The sequence below is a fragment of the Schistocerca serialis genome, chromosome 9, assembly GCF_023864345.2.
Source record: "Schistocerca serialis cubense isolate TAMUIC-IGC-003099 chromosome 9, iqSchSeri2.2, whole genome shotgun sequence".
Taxonomy (NCBI): Eukaryota; Metazoa; Arthropoda; class Insecta; order Orthoptera; family Acrididae; genus Schistocerca; species Schistocerca serialis.
The window spans coordinates 63,924,984-63,947,814 of record NC_064646.1 but is presented as its reverse complement, the minus strand read 5'-3'; the positions used below and the strand labels follow the sequence as shown (position 1 = coordinate 63,947,814).

At 40.0% G+C, this 22,831-nt stretch overlaps 1 protein-coding gene and 1 long non-coding RNA gene across 2 annotated transcripts in view; one reads left to right on the top strand and one right to left on the bottom strand.

The window, feature by feature from the left end:
* Positions 1-22,831, top strand: part of LOC126418943 (phenoloxidase 2-like) — a 233,575-nt gene that overhangs the window by 159,756 nt on the left and 50,988 nt on the right. The window contains exons 10-11 of the mRNA XM_050085979.1: positions 12,138-12,326; positions 15,743-15,878. Coding sequence (XP_049941936.1) covers positions 12,138-12,326; positions 15,743-15,878 — 325 coding nt within the window. The remainder of the gene's footprint in view (positions 1-12,137; positions 12,327-15,742; positions 15,879-22,831) is intronic.
* Positions 1,249-22,831, bottom strand: part of LOC126418944 (uncharacterized) — a 76,098-nt gene continuing 54,515 nt past the window's right edge. Inside the window, exon 4 of the long non-coding RNA XR_007575914.1 lies at positions 1,249-1,520. This is a non-coding gene — a long non-coding RNA (uncharacterized LOC126418944). The remainder of the gene's footprint in view (positions 1,521-22,831) is intronic.

Here is a 22,831-nt window from a genome sequence, read left to right as displayed (position 1 = left end):
ATTGGAAAATTTGACTCATTCCACATCATTATGAAATATCGTGTTCATGATCCATGGAACTAGTATTAATCTAATCTAATCTAATCTAGTGCTTTGTGGTGAGTAGCAACTATCTTTTTCATAAAATTTTTATGTTTCATCACAGATTTTCCATTGTTGAAGGTAACCATATATTCTCTAGACTGTTTAGCACTTTAAGGCATGGAATCTCCAACTGTTTCAGTACATGAAAGTTTCTCTAAGTATTTGGTCTCAGACTGCAACTGCTGGTGGATAATGCCTTGCTTGATTGTGCAGCACCTCTCTCTACTTGGCAGTGCACATTGATGTGAATCAGAACAAGTTGATATTCTAGCTGTGTGAATCATAACAAAGGACTGTTTCACCAGAGTGGTGTCTTTACAGCAATAGATCCATATCTGGCTCAACAGCAAGATCTGGTCAATGTCCTTGGGGATCCTTCATAAGATGATGGCTCCAATGATTGCCCCTGCTCCTTCGTCCCTCCTGCCTTCCGAAAAGTGGCATTTGACTGCACCCATGGCCTTGCATACCCAGGCATCTTTGCTTCTGCCACCCTCATGAAACAACACTTCATCTGGCCAGGCATCCAGTGTGACTGCCGCTACTGGGCCCAGTCCTGTGTTACATGCCAGCACGCCAAGGTTGGACAGCATTTCACTCCCCTGCAGCCACCATTACCTCGACACAATACTGGTTCACACACGTTCACCTCGACATTGTCGGCTCACTACCCTCCTCCAGCAGGTATTGATATTTGCTGACAATTACTGATAGATTTACTCACTGGCCGGAGGCCACCCCTATCCCAACGTTTCAGCCAAAACTGTGGCTGCAGCCTTTGTTCAGGTCTAAGTGTACCATTTTAGTTGCCCACACAACATCACTACAGATCGTGGGTGGCAGTTTCTAATGGTTTGGCGACAATAGAAGCGGTGCAAAACTGGATTGCGCGCTCTCCTTTTCTCTTATTACAACTGACTTACTTGAAATGTTGAGCCAATCCTCTTCTCTGGATACACGACTGCATCGATCTCCACAACTTCTTCTCTGAAGAAATAATGCTGGTTAGAGGGATTAAAAGCAAAACTCTCTTTCTCTCTCTCTGCTCTAGAAATAACTAGGTACTCCCATAATACTTTCAGTTCAGTTCTGGTATATTTCCATTTGCACAAGTCTCACATAAGTACACAAATTCTTGCAAGTCAATTGCATCTTTAACCATCAGATACAATTAAGTATATTTACAATGTGGTGAGTTTAATAACCATCAGAAATTCAAAGACAGTTCTTGCTTCTAGCAAGTCTAACACCAAAATTAAGAGTCTCTAGTCAAATCATATTTCATTTGTTCATAACAATTACAGTCATTACACCATCAAAGAATAATGTGTGCTTGCTCCTTGTACATCACATACAGCTTCTATGGTGCGAGCGGCAAACATTGTCTGCGCCGATCATCTGCCACAATTGCAGTATTCTCCTGATTCACGTCCATCCTGCACACACAAAAACCAGTGGCACGGTAGACAAATCTCCACTCTCCCACACTCATACTTAAAATATCGAGTGTTCAAGTCAGTGGAAGACCAAGTATCTCTAGAATTTACCCCGAAATTCTTGAGGCACTACATATCCCTCCCTTTAGCTCTAATGTGTGACATTTTATACATATTTATCACGTACATTAATATCTCCCATAACACTAATTCACATTTTAATTAGTATACATTATATTTCTTCTAGTAATTGTGCACTTAGTATCTAGCTCTGCTTTCTTCGTTTTGATAATTAACTCTCTGAGCATTTCACCTACTATTGGAGTTAGTACTTTTATATCTAGGAGTCATGTGGACGACATTCTTGATTTCCAATCACCAACTTCATGTGTCATAGACACTTAATTGTCTCATTCTTTACTCTACTTCTCTGTACTGGTTTTTCTTTAGTACGGATTAGTTTCATTATCTACCATAGCTTGCAGTCTGGAGGTACTCTGAGAAAATGAAAGTGTTCTCTCCGACACTCATAAACATAAAACATAACAATGCTAGTGGAATAGAGAATCCAAACTTACCAGAATAATCTCTACAAAATTTTGTGACTTTTGTCACAATACTGTCCTTTCCCTCTAGGAACAGTACCTATGCCTTACATACAGGTTGGTCCTATGAGTACCCTTTCTCCTTCTGTTTTTGGCAGGTATGCCCCTTTTTAATTCCTATTTTTCTATGCTACAGGTCAATCCCCTTCTTGGTGCCTCTGTCTGCACAGTATAGGTCAGCCTTTCTTAGGTCTGTCTACCTGCCCTTTTATATCCAATACATGCTGGGTGTGCTCTCCTTATCCTTCCTGAGTAGGCATCATGGTTCATTACCCTTGTATACATCTTTATGTACACTATAATTAAATATTGTCTGGAAACTAAATCTGTTTCACACTTAACACTCACTTCTTAATACTTGATTTAATCCCTTAGAGCCCTCCATTACGCTTCCACTCCTATGCTTCCAATATACACCACACACACACACACACACACACACACACACACACACACACACACACACACACACACACATATACACTCCTGGAAATTGAAATAAGAACACCGTGAATTCATTGTCCCAGGAAGGGGAAACTTTATTGACACATTCCTGGGGTCAGATACATCACATGATCACACTGACAGAACCACAGGCACGTAGACACAGGCAACAGAGCACGCACAATGTCGGCACTAGTACAGTGTATATCCACCTTTCGCAGCAATGCAGGCTGCTATTCTCCCATGGAGACGATCGTAGAGATGCTGGATGTAGTCCTGTGGAACGGCTTGCCATGCCATTTCCACCTGGCACCTCAGTTGGACCAGCGTTCGTGCTGGACGTGCAGACCGCGTGAGACGACGCTTCATCCAGTCCCAAACATGCTCAATGGGGGACAGATCCGGAGATCTTGCTGGCCAGGGTAGTTGACTTACACCTTCTAGAGCACGTTGGGTGGCACGGGATACATGCGGACGTGCATTGTCCTGTTGGAACAGCAAGTTCCCTTGCCAGTCTAGGAATGGTAGAACGATGGGTTTGATGACGGTTTGGATGTACCGTGCACTATTCAGTGTCCCCTCGACGATCACCAGTGGTGTACGGCCAGTGTAGGAGATCGCTCCCCACACCATGATGCCGGGTGTTGGCACTGTGTGCCTCGGTCGTATGCAGTCCTGATTGTGGCGCTCACCTGCACAGCGCCAAACACGCATACGACCATCATTGGCACCAAGGCAGAAGCGACTCTCATCGCTGAAGACGCCACGTCTCCATTCGTCCCTCCATTCACGCCTGTCGTGACACCACTGGAGGCGGGCTGCACGATGTTGGGGCGTGAGCGGAAGACGGCCTAACGGTGTGTGAGACCATAGCCCAGCTTCATGGAGACGGTTGCGAATGGTCCTCGCCGATACCCCAAGAGCAACAGTGTCCCTAATTTGCTGGGAAGTGGCGGTGCGGTCCCCTACGGCACTGCGTAGGATCCTATGGTCTTGGCGTGCATCCGTGCGTCGCTGCGGTCCGGTCCCAGGTCGACGGGCATGTGCACCTTCCGCCGACCACTGGCGACAACATCGATGTACTGTGGAGACCTCACGCCCCAAGTGTTGAGCAATTCGGCGGTACGTCCACCCGGCCTCCCGCATGCCCACTATACGCCCTCGCTCAAAGTCCGTCAACTGCACATACGGTTCACGTCCACGCTGTCGCGGCATGCTACCAGTGTTAAAGACTGCGATGGAGCTCCGTATGCCACGGCAAACTGGCTGACACTGACGGCGGCGGTGCACAAATGCTGCGCAGCTAGCGCCATTCGACGGCCAACACTGCGGTTCCTGGTGTGTCCACTGTGCCGTGCGTGTGATCATTGCTTGTACAGCCCTCTCGCAGTGTCCGGAGCAAGTATGGTGGGTCTGACACACCGGTGTCAATGTGTTCTTTTTTCCATTTCCAGGAGTGTATATATATATATATATATATATATATATATATATATATATATATATATATATATGGTCTTTAAATATGTTTGCTTGTGTCTGTATATGTGTGGATGGATATGTGTGTGTGTGCGAGTGTATACCCGTCCTTTTTTCCTTTTTTCCCCCCTAAGGTAAGTCTTTCCACTCCCGGGATTGGAATGACTCCTTACCCTCTCCCTTAAAACCCACATCCTTTCGTTTTTCCCTCTCCTTCCCTCTTTCCTGATGAGGCAACAGTTTGTTGCGAAAGCTTGAATTTTGCGTGTATGTTTGTGTTTGTTTGTGTGTCTGTCGACCTGCCAGCACTTTCATTTGGTAAGTCACATCATCTTTGTTTTTAGATATATATTTCCTACGTGGAAAATATATATATATATATATATATATATATATATATATATATATATATATATATATATATATATATATTATTCAATATATCATACTTTTACTTATGCTATACTTGTCCCACTCTCCTACAAATCGTCAGAAAAAATGTTCAACTGACATTCCTGAATAATTATCACAATTAGTTCCTGCTTGGCTTATGCTCATTAGTTTGTCCTTGGCTTATGCCATTAGTCCCTCCTTGGCTTATGCTCTCCTTAACTACTCACACTTCCTTCTTATGTATTTACTCACACTTTCTTCTTATGTATCCCTGATGTGGAATTGTCATAGTTTTTATATCCTTATGTACATATGCTGTATAGAATTGTCATTGTTCTTATACATATATTTCCTATATATACATATTAATAAATATCTGCATGATAGTTTTCTCAAGTAACTAGGTGATGTAGAACTGTCACAACAAACAGCCATGTGTGCATACTTCTCGATGTGCACATTCCTCCCCTACAACACTTGATGGTTCTTACATCATTTTTATCTGTACTTTCATTGTTTGTGTCTTCGTGTTTCCTTGTGTGTATGCGTAAGTGTGTCTGTGTATCCTGATTCTTTGGCCTACTTATATGAAATAAGTTGAAGGTTATTGAAAACCATGGAAAATAAGAAGGACTTGAGTGATAGAAGTATATGAATATGTAACCCTTCCGACCTGGTACAGAAGCAAATAACCAGAGCCACCTCTTCTCCTCAAACCCAGAACCTCCCACAGAAGAACCACAAAAGTGCCCCACTTGTGACAGGATACTTTCCGGGACTGGAGATCAGACTCTGAATATGGCTCTCCAGCAGGGATATGACTTCCTCAAATCCTGTCCTGAAATGAGATCCATCCTTCATGAAATCCTCCCCACTCCACCAAGAGTGTCTTTCCGCCGTCCACCTAACCTTCGTAACCTCTGAGTTCATCCCTATGAAATCCCCAAACCACCTTCCCTACCCTCTGGCTCCTACCCTTGTAACCGCCCCCGGTGTAAAAACTGTCCCATGCACCCTCCCACCACCACCTACTCCAGTCCTGTAACCCGGAAGGTGTACACGAACAAAGGCAGAGCCACGTGTGAAAGCACCCACGTGATTTACCAACTGACCTGCCTACACTGTGACGCATTCTATGTGGGAATGACCAGCAACAAACTGTCCATTCGCATGAATGGAGACAGGCAGACAGTGTTTGTTGGTAATGAGGATCACCCTGTGGCTAAACATGCCTTGGTGCGCGGCCAGCACATCTTGGCACAGTGTTACACCGTCCGGGTTATCTGGATACTTCCCACTAACACCAACCTGTCAGAACTCTGGAGATGGGAACTTGCCCTTCAGTATATCCTCTCTTCTCGTTATCCGCCAGGCCTCAATCTCTGCTAATTTCAATTTGCCGCCGCTCATACCTCACCTGTCTTTCAACAACATCTTTGCTCTGTACTTCCGCCTCGACTGACATCTCTGCCCAAACTCTTTGCTTTTACAAATATCTGCTTGTGTCTGTGTATGTGCGGATGGATATGTGTGTGTGTGCGAGTGTATACCTGTCCTTTTTCCCCCTAAGGTAAGTCTTTCCGCTCCCGGGATTGGAATGACTCCTTACCCTCTCCCTTAAAACCTACATCCTTTTGTCTTTCCCTCTCCTTCCCTCTTTCCTGATGAAGCAACCTTAGGTTGCAAAAGCTCGAATTTTGTGTGTATGTTTGTGTTTGTTTGTGTGTCTATCGACCTGCCAGCACTTTCGTTTGGTAAGTCACATCATCTTTGTCTTTAGATATATGTAAAGAGGGAAAGATAGACCAGTAGTCAGATGAGAAGTAAGAAAGCAAAAAGTAGAAATGGTTGCTAAGATCTAAGAAGAGAAAGAAGATAACCCCAAAGACAGGAAACCCACCCACCCCCCTTCCCCAGGATCCCTACTTTGCCAGTACTTGAGTGAGAAGCCGGAGGAGGTATGGTGTTAAACGTCTCCTACAGAATGGACATTCTCACCTTCACCTTTGAAGTCCCCAAAGAAAATCTTAGAAACCCCTATGGAATGGCAAATGGTGAAGAATCAGTCACACTTGTTTGCGAGGGTCATTTGGAAGGTGTGGTGTCTGTTCTATGTTAGCCATGTTTGTATTTACACTACCCACCACTTCCAAAACTAATACAAACCCTCTGCTTTACATCACACCTCATAAAAGGTAAAAATATTCTATAAAAATAGAAAATTATACACTACAATCAAGTAGTTGTTTAGTTAATCAATTTACACTATATTTTATACACACATAAAATACTGTGTTTATTTTATGTCATCTAGACATTACTCAGTTTAAATAGTGTCATCATATTATACCTTTCACTCAAATAATATTTTATTCATTTCATTTCATGTTTTGAGATCATTGTTCATCTGTGATTCTCTTAAGTTTTCTACTTTGTTGTCATATCCAGTTTTCTATGTGCTAAAATTATAGGATAGTTTAAGAATCCAAGAATAGATTACAAAATAGTTTAAGATTTGAAGGGAATTCAGTGCAGGAAAAAATAGCACAGAAGAAACACCGAAAACAACTAGGTCATCACTCCACCCATTAACACAGAATGTTAACATCCCTGGGAGATATACAACTTTATGTCTTTAACATTGTATTTTCCTTTTTCTGATCCTGTTATAGGACCTACTAAAGCTAAGGCTTTGGGATGTATCACCACTTGTACTCGGTAAGGTCCTTCATACTTTTGGAAAAATTTATGTGTCTCCTTCTTCAGGGAAGAGCTCTGAAGATGCTGTTTTACTAGAACCAGGTCATTGACCTTGTATTGAGGTTCAATAGCTTTTTCATTTTGTCTACTTACTCATTGTTGTGCCCTTTCAACCAAGTTCTTAGAAACTATTGTTTGATTAAATTTGTCATCAACAATAGGTTGTTCCGGCCAAGTAAAACATTTAATAAGAGGTTCTCCCACAACGTGTTGGTCTGTTACTTCCAAAGGTGTTAATTCAGTTGATAAATGCAGTAATTCATTTAAAATAAGCTCAAAGTCTTTACTATCAATTCCCATGACATATGTTTTTCATGGCAATAGGTGCAGCATAATTTCCCAACTTCTTTCATAACCTTTTCACTTGGATTGGAAGACTGTTTATAGTTGGATATTAGTACTTGATGAACGCCTTCCCACACTAAAAATTATTTAAATTCATTACTGACAAATTGTGGCCCATTGTCTGTAAGAAATCATTTTGGTTTACCTACCTCGAGAAAGTATTGTTGCAGACAGTGAATCACTCTTAATAGGATTTAATTTAACATACTTCGACAAACACGATTGCAGTATTCTCCCGATACATGTCCATCCTGCACACACAAAAACTGGTGGCATGGTAGACACATTTCCACTCTCCAACACTCATACTTAAAATATTGAGTGTTCGAGATGGTGGAAGACCGAGTGTCTCTAGAATTTACCCCAAAATTCTCGAGGCACTACAAGTTCACCTTGGCCCTCTTCTGATCTCTGGCAGCCACCTCTGGCTTCAATTTTCACAATACCATCAGATACCACCCTGCAGCTAATGGCATGGTGGAGCAGTTCCACCCCACACTTAAAGCTACCCTCACATGCTATTTTTCTGAATGATCTGCTGCCCTGCCCCGGTAGTTCCAGCCTCTAGATCACACGCAAAACTTACTTGGGAACTTTGGCTGCTGAGCTGGTATATGGACAGCCGTTTGCCACTCCGGCGTGTTTTTGGAAGTGACCCCACTCCTTCCTGACAGCATCATCCCTGATCTTGTACAGCAGATCCAGGTCCACATGGCCCAACTGCGGCCAACACCACTGCAAAAAAATGGTTCAAATGGCTCTGAGCACTATGGGACTTGACATCTGAGGTCATCAGTCCCCTAGAACTTGTTGTTGTTGTTGTTGTGGTCTTCAGTCCTGAGACTGGTTTGATGCAGCTCTCCATGCTACTCTATCCTGTGCAAGCTTCTTCATCTCCCAGTACCTACTGCAACCTACATCCTTCTGAATCTGCTTAGTGTATTCATCTCTTGGTCTCCCTCTACGATTTTTACCCTCCACGGTGCCCTCCAATGCTAAATTTGTGATCCCTCGATGCCTCAAAACATGTCCTACCAACCGATCCCTTCTTCTAGTCAAGTTGTGCCACAAACTTCTCTTCTCCCCAATCCTATTCAATACCTCCTCATTAGTTACGTGATCTACCCACCTTATCTTCAGCATTCTTCTGTTCCCTAGAACTTAGAACTACTTAAACCTATTTAACCTAAGGACATCACACACATCCATGCCTGAGGCAGGATTCGAACCTACGACTGTAGCGGTCGCACGGTCCCAGACTGAAGCGCTGAGAACTGCTCAGCCACAATGGCCAGCACACCACTGCAGTGGCAGAATGTGCATCATACCTTCATCCGCCATGACTTCACAGCATGCACACATGTCATGCATCGGGTGGATGCATACCAACCGCCAATACGCCCTCAGTATTTGGGCCCACAATGTTTCAGCGTGGGGACAACACATTCCCCATTCATCTGAATGGGTCATGACAACCATCTCCACAGATAGGCTCAAGCCAGCCTACATCCTAGAGCCCCCTCCAAGCAATGAGCTCAGCACCTTCGAGGTAGAGTTACCCTTATCTACTATTGATCTAGCCACAGCTCCATCAACAATGCGCCCGATACAATGCAGGCCAACACCGTCCTCTCTGGTGTTCCTGATGTGCCACTGGCTGATGCCACCCCCGGCACCATGTCCGACACACCACCAGCTGACACTGCCTCTGGTCCACCACCAACTGACTACATGAGTGACACACCTCCCAGTACCTGGGACCCTGATGCCGCCAGCGCACTACCCCCCTACCCCCCTCGTTTCCCCCGCACAGGTGCCCGCCATGCTCAACAGAGTGTTATCACCACTGCCACTAGCACCTGCACCATTGGAGCAGTGACACTACTTCTCATGCTCCCTACACCATGTGCAGGATCTGCCCCTGCCCCTGCTTTCACTGGAAACCGTAGCATGAGCACACCAGCAACAACCCATGCATGCCCCACAGCAAGCATTGTCAGTCACCTTCAAGCATCCCTCTGTACAGTTGACACCGGTGTTTTACTCTCAAAAGGAGGGAACTATGTGGTGACTTCTTCCCTTGCCTCCATCTGTAGCAGAAGATGACAGGCTGCATAGACCAGAAACCAGCCACACACCACCCTCACTGGTCGCTTCTGCTGTAGGGAGAACTTAAGACGGCCATGCTTTCTGGATGCTGGGCATGTCAAACCATCACTCGACCAGCCTCTTGTTCCGCTCCGACGAGGCAGCATCCCTGGCCGTGCATTTAGCAGCTTGCCCTTGCAACACCACATGATCTGTGTTGCTGTCCACCACACTTTGCCAGGGTATGCATGAACCACAGAACACTTATCCTGCACTCATTGCTGTTGTCCTGTCACGATCCTTTTAAAGAGATGAGTGCTACTGCATTTTTCCCACGCCACCTTCCTGAGCTGCATCTTCTTGAGGTAGTTCTACTGCCTACAGGAGTACAGAGTCTGATGCCAGATGCCCAATTCCTCTCCCTGGTATCAGCAGTTGGAATACTGCATGCAGTCTAGTGCAAATACTGCAGTGATGTGCAGTGTGTGCCAGGACTACTAGGCCAATTTGCGAAGCACGCCATTGAAGCGTTTTTCCCACACCGTTGGATGATGTCAAACAAAGGTTGCCAGCCATCCATGATCCATCCAGTCCAGACCCTCTTCGATTAAGAGGTATTAGCCTGTTTTGAATTTTAATATAGTCGTTAACTTTTGGGGTTAGTATATTACAACCAGCCCCCATGATTCTTCCAGCGCACCCCTTCACGTACGGCCATTTTCTTAACTAGCACACCTCTTAGGCATATACCCCCTTTCCTGTAAAGAAGGGAATATAATTCTTTCCTTCAGGGGTTTACAAGTAATATTCACAACCAAAGAATGAAAAAAAAAATTAATTACAATATTTCGTTTGCCACCATTGAAATTCAGTAATCAGACAGTCTTTAGATAAACTAAAGGAAGTCATCCTAACTGCTCTACCAAAACTCTTATAAGTTTTGGATTGTATCTCTTCTAGTATTAGACATTTATTATTTGGATTATGCAAACTTGCTATGTTATCACAAATAGGCACACATCCAAAATGAGCAAGAGGAAAATGTAATAAAAAGCTATGATATTCGAATGCCTTCACCAGGATGGCTGTCAACTCTAAACAAACTTCCTATCATACTTGAAATTTCATTGAAGTTGTTCCAAGTGCCCAAAAGCTCTCTTCAGAGAACCCTTAGCAGCCTATAAAGCAATTGATGCAAATATTGCGTGAGAGCATGCTTATCAGATGAGATTTTAAGTGAGAGCCTATGCTACAGATGCAGTAAAGATATGAAATACACTAATTAATGTTCTTAAGATATAAATAATGTAACTGGATAAAAAAAAAGACTCCTTTCCTTCTCATCCTGTCCAGTAGGCCTCCCCTGACCCGAGCTTCTGGGTGACTTTTCCAAACTCTAACTCTTCACCTAAACCTCTCCAGTCCTTTTCCTTCACAGTCTCCCTTCCCCTTCCGCCCTTCTGCCAGAAGAAGGAGCCACTGGCTCCAAAAGCCTGCATACTTAAAACTCTTTTTATGTGTGTTCACCTGCTGCTTCTTGGTGAGTAGATTTATTACCTATCCAATTATATTAAATTATGTTTTCTGCAGCTTGCTTATAGATTCTTGACAGCTAAAGGTGTGGTCAGTATCAAATTGCAAAGTTTTATTTATTTTTGTTTAGACTTCAGGTGAACTGAAGTAACAACAATACCAAAGATTGTTATATGATTTAGGGAGAAAATTACTTTGTACATCTCCTTGTAGGCTGTGCACCAACACACGAGTTATATGATCAAAATGTTGCAATAAACATATGTTGTACATATTTTGGCTGAAATAGCCTTGATGTCCATACATTCCACTTTTGTATAATTTGGACTACTTTAGATAGTGTCAGTTAGTGTCCAATAAATGTTAAATCTCTGCAATGTCTCAATTGAAAATGTAGGCAAGGAAGAATCACAGCTATCATAAACTTCAGGCTCAGAATTGACATAGTGATTAAATCAAATAACTCTGCACTGAATAGCATAAGCTTAAATTGTTCATAAAAGCAATAAATGAAATTGTAATGTTTGACCTGTTAACTTTTATTTAAGAAAAAAATGCCCATTTTATGCTGGAGACTGCTAGTAAACCTACACATCTCATATAGAAACACAGTGGTTTATTTTTATTGTCTGTATAGCATTTTGTGATTGTGATATTACTGAATAAATTTCTGATGATGCAGAAGTTCATCCCTCTCTTTTTCTTTCCTGCTCTAGAAAAAGTCTGTGGGGTTTCAGCACCCAGGAATCCATTTTGATATTTCTGTGTAACAACTGTATCTTATCATTACTCCCTCACTCTGCCAGTAATTATTTATCCATTATGTTGTTCATGTAAAAGAGCAAAAATTAAACAGAAAAATCAAGTAGGGCATCTCAATAGTAGTTAGATAAACAAAATTCCTGGTTACTGTAATACTGTGTTACATAGTTCCATTGTTCTAACAGCTTTTTTATTTTGTAACATGCAGCTCAACTTTGATGGAGTTCGAGTTGCTGCTGTGGAAGTTATGTCACAGAATGTATCAAAGAATGAATTTCTCACATTCTGGCAACAAAATGATATAGATCTTTCAAGAGGATTGGATTTCGCACCAAGAGGCTCGGTACTAGTTCGGTTCACTCATTTGCAACATGCACCATTTATCACTCAATTTTTGGTAAGTGCTTTATAACTAAAATACTTCAAGGATAATGCGGGCTACTTGTCAAATTTAATATTGATTTTGTTATTAGTTGTACAATAGTTACTTGTGTGAGGCAGTCCATAGTCACGTGTTATCTCTTTTGGTGATGTTTCTTTTACCTCATAAATTTTCATTCTTAGCTTACAATGACGCTAAGCTTGTTTCATAACTTGTGTTAAAATTTCTAAATCTCTCACACACCTCATACCATTAGGCTACAATATAGTTTTGAAACAGAATATTTACTTATATCTAGATAAGGGAAGTAGTATAGACCATAGTGAAGGCTGTATTTTTATCGTAGCATTTTTGAGTATTGCCACAGTTTTCATAGTTGGCCTGTTATACAGAGAAAGTACAATTAAAATTTTGTAATATTTGTAGTTAGTTACCTGTACCATTTCTGATATTCATGCTAAATGTTATATTCACTCTCTTTGGTAAAGGTTTCCGTATATAATAAAAGTCAATAGTGACAATAACATTATATTAAGTTTTTAACTCCTGTTCCCTATTAAAAAAATTTCCTGAGCCCTTTTGCTAGGCCAAAACTATGTGAAGCAGTACTAACCTGGTTTGGGTCTCATCTTCTCATTCCCAGTAGCACCTCTGCCTCCAGGTCATCATCTCAACACTGAAAACTTTTGGGTATTGAAAGATGTTATACAATAATGAATGCAACACCAGCGTTTTTTAGTTCCATGTTGGCACACTTTTATTATCTTTAAACTGACTATAAAAACACCTCTAATGCTTCCATTCATACTTAAAAAGAAAGAAGCTAGACCACTATCCAGTGATAGTTTTAGTGGGAATACTTACTTTGGCTCTCCTCATTTCATAAATCACAGTTTATAGAAACAGACAGCTGAAGTCACCATAAACAATTAGTGTGGCACAGAACAAAAATATTTACGAAGTATAGTTTGGTGAACATTGTTTATTTTTGCAATAAACAAAGAATTTCCCATAGATATTTCACACATACATGTTGTTGACAAAAGAACTGACAAGGACAAGTGAATTGTTCCAGATATTATGGTGGACCAACTTTTATTTTTCTCACTGGAGAATTTAGTATGAAAAAATAAAACTTTCATTAAACTTTTTCTAGGCTCAACTCCATTACATAATCATGAACACCAACACAGAGACTCAGTCATACGGGTGTGTGGTGTCAGGTTGATGATTTTTGAGAGGGAAGGGTGTTAATAAACTGGTGTAAAAATATTATGGAATTTTGGAAACTACATAATTTTTCCTAAAACTTCTGTGCTGAAATTTATTAAAGCTGATGAACTAAATATTGAGGCAATAATCCAGTGTACATAATTACGTGTTAGTTAACAAAGTAAAAAAAATTACAGAACTATTTTGTGTGTCTATCCTGCGAATTACCTATTTGGGAATACAGTATTGGAAATTATTGTAACTTATGCAAATTCTTAATTAGTGACTTAATTGATTAATGATGGATGTCATTTGGTCCAGAAAATGTAGGACGACAAAAGTATTGTGTTGAACTTGGGAATTGAGCAGGTATAGGCGACAGTAGTTTTGGGTGTTCCCTGACTTTAATATTAACTATGTGTTAAATTAATTACCTTCGGGAAAATGAAAACACGTTACAATAAAGTCTGGAGTCACAGCTTACTAGTGGTATACATCAATGTTTACAAAATTATGGAGTAGCGCACTCAAAATGTGCTATTATCAATTATTAGTTATCCTTCATTAACACAGTTTTCAGTAAACCTAAATATACTACTGTAATTTTGTACAGACCATAGCATTGTGCTGTATATGTATTATAGTTGACACTCGCAAACAATGCAATAAGTTTATCCTTCCAAAGAAGGGCACTAAGTGCTCGAAGCTGGTAAAGAAATTAAATTTATTTCAATTGGTAAAGAAATTAAATTTATTTCAATTGGTAAAGAAATTAAATTTATTTCAATTGGTTTTGTTATATTGACAATTAACTCCTGATACTGACTTTACATAACATATAGTCTGAATAAAATTTTTACAGATTTGGGTACACACTACATAAATTCATTGTGGATAACTATATTTAAATGGAACTTAGGAAAGAGAAATAAATGTAGCTATTACTAGGAGTGCCATAAGAGCAGAGGGAAAGCTTCGAGCTTGCTCTATTTCCCAGTTGCTCACTTCCATGTCAAAGAGGCTTGCATCAGAATTCAGTTAACCTCCCAGGTAGTTGCCCCTTCCCTCCACTTCTCTTTCTCTTGCTCTCTCTCATTAGCTTTAAGGGGCAGGTGATACCCTCTCCCTCCCTCCTCTTCCTCCCCCCTCCCTCCCTCCAATCACCGGTGCACACCCAGGCCTTAATTGTCTCAGCAGATTAACCCACAAGGGCTATGTCTTTCTGAAGTGCAGTCCTGAAATGAAACCATCTCCCACTATTATTCTCCACACCACCTGCCATCTGTTACCCTCCTAACTCAGACTATGTCCTTGTTAAACTGTGAGATATTCACAAACCACCACCTCTATCCGTAAAGTTCCTACCTCTGCAGTCATTCCCATGAAAATACTTGTATCAATGCAGAAGCCACCACCATTTACAACATTAAATGTAGTGCAACCATTTTTTTGTTTGATGGATTTGCTACATAGCTGTCTGTACAGAGACATACAGTTGACAGCAGGCATTAATGGACATGGAAGAACCATTTGCTTGTGATATCCATTACTTAGTTTTTCACCATGCTCTATGCTCTGCTCCAAGGATCTGGGTGCCTGCTGTAACACGTGGGCCATTTGCATCACCCTCCCCCCTACCCCTCCTACCCCCTCCCCCTCTCCTTCTCACCCCCCAACCTCAATCAGCACTAGCTTCCCTGAGCTCAAGAGACGGGGACTTGCCATCCAATACATTCTCTCACACTCCTAAACTTAATCTCATTAGCCTGAGCCCCCCCCCCCCCTTCTATTTCTTTATGGTGTTTTATTAGAAATTTATGCTATTTCATTCTTTACGCTTTCTCCCGCACATTATAGCAGTACTTCTTTGTTTTTCCCCTCTCTTTGCTTCCCCTCCCTCTTTCCCTTTTTTTCTTTCTTTATATTCTTAAGCTATGGTATTCTTTTCATCTTTCATTTTCTTTTCCTCTTCTAACCTATCTTGACTTCTTGCACCATTCTTCCTATCACTCTGAAGTGAAACTGGTGCAGTACTTACTAATTAACTATCTTCAAACTCCTAGTCCTGTTGATACTTTTGTCTTATCTGTGTGACTTATTCCCCTTCACTTTCCATACTCCACCAAGCAATTCATCTTTCCTCCATGAAGAAGGAGCCCATTGTTCCAGAAGCTATCAACCCTGCATTTAATTTTAAATGTTTCTGTTAATTTTTTTAGGTTGATAACAGTGGACCTCCAAGAATAGGTACTGTGAGAATTTTCATGGCACCAAAGTTTGATGAAAGGGGTCTTCCAATGTTGCTTCGTGACCAGAGACGCCTCTTCATTGAAATTGACAAGTTTTTTGTGCAATGTAAGTCTCTCTATTGTATTTGCATGACATATGTATAATTTAAATTTTTTGAATAGTGTTTATGTTATCTGAATACACTAAACAAGGATATTGTGGGTTAAGTGAAATAAAGTAATCTTTCATTTATATTCATTATTAAAAATGAATGTGAGATGCACAGTTACATCTAGGTAGCATTGTTTTTGGTAAGTTGTTTAGCTGTTAGGATACCAATTCCACATAACATGCTAGGATGGAGAGGATGGCACATGACAGCATTTGGATACTGCAGCTAAGTGCCAGGCATTAGTAGTATTTCAGGAAGGCAGTACAGCAAACACCAGATGAGAAATTCACCATCAGTGTTGTTCTGTCTTGACACAAAAATCTCCATTTCTTCTAAAATGTCTAAGTGTATATATTTTTTGTTCACATGTAATATCGCTAACTGTTCTTGAATGAAAACAACATTTTGGAAAGGAGAATCATAAATTTGCTCTGTTCAGAACAGTGAAAGATCTTACAGGTCAATGTGTCTTATAAGTTATTAATGTGTTTGCATCAGTGTTCCTATCAATTAATATTAATTAAAACATTTTTTGGATTAAGCAGATTACCTGTGTCAAGATATACCAACCATATACAGATTCAGATTCAGATTCTTTATTAGTCATTCAGCATTATTGTGTACAATAGACTTTGTCAGTTCACTTAACCTATTAATTTTATAAATTTTTCCATATTTAAGTTGATATTGGGATTTCTAAAAATTCTTCTAATGAATAGAATGAGTTAGTTAATGAGAAGTTGTGTAACTTTTCCTTAAATACTTTGACTGGCATGCTTGAGATATGTTTAGACAATTTATTACATATTTTAATTGCCATGTACATATGACTATTGTTAGTTTTTGCTAATCTGTTTTGTAGCAAGAGGAGAGAAGTACAGATTTTTGTACTGTAGTCATACCTTTGATTTGTTACACCTAAATTTGGTAGTTCAACAAGTATATGGTTAACACTATCCAGAATATATAGATTAATAACTGTTAATATTCTGTATTCAATGAACAATCGTTTACTATGTATCCTATTATCTACCTTTGCCATTAATCTGATTGCTTTCTTCTGGATCAACAGAATTTCATACTTTTTTTTGTGTTTCCTTGGAGTATTAACTCATACCCTAAAACATATTGAAAAAAAGCAAAGTATGCTGTCCTTACATATTCAGATGTCACACAGCACGTAAGTCTGTTCAGCTGTAATATAACTCTTGACAGCCTAACTACTATGTGTTCCACATGAGAGTTCCATGTTAGTTTATTGCCAAGTATGATACCTAAAAATTTTGCATTTTGTTTTTCTATTTTTACAGTCTTTGTTAGACTCAACCACATATTCTCAATCTATTTCTCATTTAAAAGTAGACCATTCACATTAAACCATGATACTGCATTTTCTTTTGCCAAATTCATACTTCTAGCAAGATTATCAAATGTGTAGTTTATAGACAGAAAAATTTATCATCTTCCTACATATTTATCTTTACATCTCTGTACCTTGGTAAGTTGTTTATATGTACAAGGAATTGAAGTGGTCCTAATTTAGGTCACTGTAGCACCCTGTGTTGAAGCCCTAGTGTGTTTGACAGATGACTTCCTGAACGCACTACTTGCTTCCTTTTATTAAGGTATGATTTGACGAGTTTTAAACTTTTATTACTGGAATTAGTGAAATTGGCCTATAGCTTGGTGGATCTGATTTGCTACCCTTCTTAAAGACTGGAGTCACCTTGGATAGTTTGAGAGGATCAGGAAAAACTGCTTCTATGAGAAAAAAGTTTATAGAATATGTTAATGGCACTGTGTTGTAGCTTTGTTTAGCCTATTGTAGCTCTTTCTTATACAGTTTGTTAATGGTTATATGAATGTCCTTAATTTGATTAGAATTATTTGCTTTGCCAAGGCATTTTAACGGCAGTAGCTTATTTTTTAAATTATTTCTTTGGAACAATATTAGCTTTTAACGTACCTATTAAGTAGTTGTGGAATGTTTCATAAATTGTTTGTGCATTGGAATCTGATAACTTTCGTGCAGCCTTGTTCCCATCACCTCTTATGAAGTGTCTGTTAAGACATGTAAATTGATATCAACATTTTTTTAACTCCATTCTGTTATAATTACTCAGTGGTTATTATGTGGTCTGGGGTGTGTAGTTGTTGTTAATCACATATTGATTAATTAATAAAACATTGTTTCAGAAAGCTTTCATGTGTATATTAAAAAAATGCCCAACAAATGTTTATGGGCCCAGCACAGGTGTGAAGGTAAGGTTTTATAAATGTTAAAATTGAAGTCGTCCACGGAAATCCTGAGCTGGTTCAGAAGTTACGTGTTTGTTAATCATTCATACTTTGCCAACTGATCATTCTTGCATGCAAACTGCTGATATTTTTTCTCTCATTCAAAGCTAAAAATGAATGGTACAGTCTCAATTGGACTTCCAGTGGTTGAAAAGTTGACTGGGCATGAAAATTACTTGACATTGAAATTTTGCCATGAAGGTGTATTTGGTCCATGACGAATTGTGGGATTTGTTGAAAATGCTCCTTCAGATCCGACGAAATGGGACAATTCTTGGAAGAAGAGAGTCAAAAAGGCACATTTCTGGATTATACTTTTCATCAACAAGATTAATTATTCCCATGTAAGAGACACAAAGACAGCAGCAGAAGCCTGGATGGTCTTAGAAAAGGCATTTGAAGACTGAGGACTCACATGTAGAGTGGGATTGCTTAGATCATTAATCACTACCAAATTAGATAAATGCAAGTCGGTAAATGACTGCTGCGATTGTATAATAATGACTGCATTTAATTTAAATGAAATGAAGTCTGTGGTGAATGAAGACTGGATAGGAACTTTGCTCCTGGCGGGATTACCTGAACATTTTCAGTCTATGATCATGGCACTTGATAACAGTGGCACACATATCACGGGAGATTCTATTAAAGCGAAACTGCTACAAGACATCAAACCCAAAGACACAAATGGAAATGAAGAATCTGCTCTATATACAAATAAGAAGAGGCCTACTAAATGTGTTATTAAATGCTACAAGTGCAGTAAACCGAATTGTATTGCTAAATATTGTTCTAGCAAGGACGAAAAGGAGGAAGCTCTTAAAAAAATAATGAGGATATTTATTTAGGAAACAGACAAAACAAAATAAGATTTTCTTGCTGTTGATGGCAAATGGTTTCACAGAGAGGATATGTGGTATTTAGATTCCTGTGCCTTGACTCACATTACTAATGATGGAAAGAAGCTTCACAATGTCAAGCTATGTAATAGCTCAGCGACCAGTGTGGGTGGTGATGGCTTCATAGCAGAGACTACTGGATGTGTTGATCTGACCTTCTACACTGGTGATATAACAGTAGAAGTAGAAGCATCTGTCATTATTCATATCCCAAACTCATGTGTAAATTTGCTTTCAGTTAGTAAAATTGTAAGCAAAGGGCATAAAGTGACTTTTAACAAAAAAGGTGGCTTCATCTACAATGCAGAAGGTGAACTAAATGCCAAAGCATTGCCTAAGAATTGCATCTATTGTTTAAATACAAGTGAAATGAAACAATGCTACTATACAAGAGATAGTGGATTCTTATGGCATCACAGGCTAGGACATATGAATCAAAAAAATATGCTGAAGTTGCCAATGGTTTCAACAGGACTAAATGAAGATATTGTGGCTAAGGATCCCTGTGAGTTGTGCATCATAGGAAAACACATCTTCCATTCAAACCTAGCAAAAAGGTATTCCAAACACATCTTAGACTTAGTACATTCTGATTTGTGTGGGCAAATGGAGACATCGTCTGTTGGTGGAAATCAATATTCTCTCACTTTTATTGATGATTTTTCAAGACTCAAATTTGTTTATTTCTTGAAGAAAAAATCTGAGGTAACATATATATTTAAAAAATTCAAAGCCATGGTGGAGGTGTAGACAGGCAGGAATATCAAGAAGTTGCAGTCTGACAGCGGAAAGGAGTATGTCAACGATGAAATAAAAGGATTTCTGGCTTCTGAGGGTTTCATCCACCAGCTTACAGTATGTTACAGTCCACAGCAAAATGGTGCTGCCAAGAGAGCTAACAGAACATTGGTTGAAAAGGCTCATACTATGATGTTCAATACTAACCTACCAAAGGAGTATGGGCTGAAGCTGTGTCTACAGCTACATACCTGTCAAATTGTTCACCATCCACTACACTTGGAGATAATCCAGGATAGAATGTAACAATATTATGAAAAGGAAAGGAGCCACCCACTATATAGCAGAGATGCTGAGTCGCAGATAGGTACAACAGAAAGACTGTCACAAATAAATAAGGCTTTTGGCCATTAAGGCCTTTGTCAACAATAGACACACACACACACGTACAGATGTGTGCGCGCACAAATTCAATTCCTTTTCATATATTTTCATAATATATAATTAGATGCCATATGAACTTTGGCATAGGAGAAAGCATTGTTTACCACATCTGAGAATTTTTGGTTGCAGTGCAATGGTTCACATTCCAAAACCACATCGCAAGAAATGGGATAAGAAGTCACAGAAGTTGACATTTGTAGGCTAGTGTCAGGCAACCAAAGGCTATCATTTCATCAATAGGGAGACTGGCCAGGCAGTTGTCAGCAGGGATGTAAATTTCCTTGAGGATGAGAGTTTTTCAAGTTCGAAGACAGAGGAACCTAAGACTATAAATGCCTTATGATTGGAACAAGAAACGGTTCTTCAGGACGTCAATACTTCACAAACTGAAGAAGTAGTTAAATCAAATGACAGTGATAATCAACCTTTTTATGCCTTTGACAGTGATTCAGTACAAACTGAAGCTCAAGACAAGGGTCATGAGAATCAAAACCAAACTCAAAGGTCAAACAGAAAACCAAAACCCGAGGCAAGCCTGATCACATTACTTACTATTTGAAAGAAGAACTTCCAGGTGAAGACATTGATGTCAAAGAAGCTTTGGAAGGGGTAAATAATGAAAAATGGGAAAAGGCAATGAAGAAAGAATTTTCATCTCTAGTTCGTAATAAAACATTTGAAGAAGTAGAGCTACCTAGGGGGGACAGAGCACTCAAGACTAAGTGGGTGTTAAAAATAAAACCTGGGACTAACAGTAAACCAGGCATTTAAGGCATGCCTAGTGGTAAAAGGATGCGCTCAAGTTCAAGGTGTTGATTATCAGGAAATCTTGGCACCATTGGTCAAGCATGTATCTATTAGATATCTCTTGTCTATGGCAGCTTGAAAAAAAGCTGGAGATTGACCATGTTGACATCACTACTGCTTATCTCTATGGAGACTTAAAGGAAGAAATTTATGTCTTTCCACCAGTAAATTTTGCAACTCTTGGAAAAGTATTGGGGCTGAAGATAGCTGTTTATGGACTCTAACAGGCTGGTAACAACTGGAATCAAAAAATTGATGAGGTGTTAAGAAAACTGGAACTGAACAGATCAGACACTGATCCATGTATCTATTTTCACAGAGATGGAACCAAACTAGTCATCATAGCGTTATATGTCAATGATATGTTATTATTCTCAACTAACAGAAGTGTTTTGGACCAATTCAGAAGTTCTTTGAAGATATTTCTTGAAATGAAAGATTTAGGACAGATACGCCAGTGCCTAGGTATGAAAATTACATGGAATCATGGTAAAGGAAAAATTTGGATATCCCAGAAATCCTATGCAAAAAAAGTTTTGGAGAAATTTGGAATGAGTGAATCCAAGCTGGTCTCAACACCACTTGAACTTGGTTTTGACTTTGAAGCAGATGGATCAGACCTGATATGTGTTTCGCTTTAAATCTCCTGAGCAGATATAATCATTACTTTAAAAAGATTCATAGGTTGCCAGTAAAAAGATTGTTTAGATATTTAAAGGGAACTATGTGTAGTAACCACAATCAACAGCGGGAACGCCTTGGGCTGCGGACAGGAGACGCCAGTCGGGGAAGCCGCTGGTGGTGGAGCATGCACCACCGGGTAAACACAGGACGAGTCGGACGACAGACCAACAACAACTTACAACAACCGACCATGACCGACTATGAGTGACACAACTAGGAAGAGATACACAATGGAGGCTTGTGGAAACCATAACACCAAACACCAAACGTAAATCCACTCGGAACCAGAGTCAGGCAAATGTCAACAACGCGCAACGACCAGAACGCAGTACCGCCGAGATAGAAACGAAATCCAGAGCGAGTACCAGACTGGCTGGACTAGGGCAGAGTGGGTCCCTATATACAAAACCAGAGGGAGCGGCTATTGGCCGCTGTCGGCACGTGGCTTAGTGGTGGTGCCCTCGCTGCGCGGAACCCTCTATGGGCTGACCACGTCCATTTGTTCTGCCGCGTGTTCAACTTCCACGGCGGAAGGTACTAGACTATGGATTACAAGCTAAAATTTTCTAGAGATGGCAACAGAGAAATAATGGCCTTCAGTGATGCAGGTTGGGGAAATAAAATCAATGACAGACACAGTAACTGGTTCATACATAAAATTGCAAAACTCTTTAATTTAGTGGTCTAGTAGAAAACAAAAAACTATGAAGCTGAGTATATGGCCTTGGCATCAACTGTTCAAGATTTACTGTGGTTAAATTAACTTATTTTTGAGGTAGATCCAAGCAATGTCATAAAGCAAGTTACAGTGTATTGTGATAATAGAGGAGCCATTCAGTTAGCCAAGAATCCAGTGAAAAACTCTAGATCAAAGCATAGAGCTATAAAGTATCATTTTATAACAAGGCATGTTGAGTCAGTGGTTATTAATGTTGAACATCTGGTTTTTGAAGAAATGTTAGCCAATGCTTTCACAAAACCACTTAGCAATGCCATACATGAACCATGTGTAAGAAACTGTAGTCTTGTGAAATAAG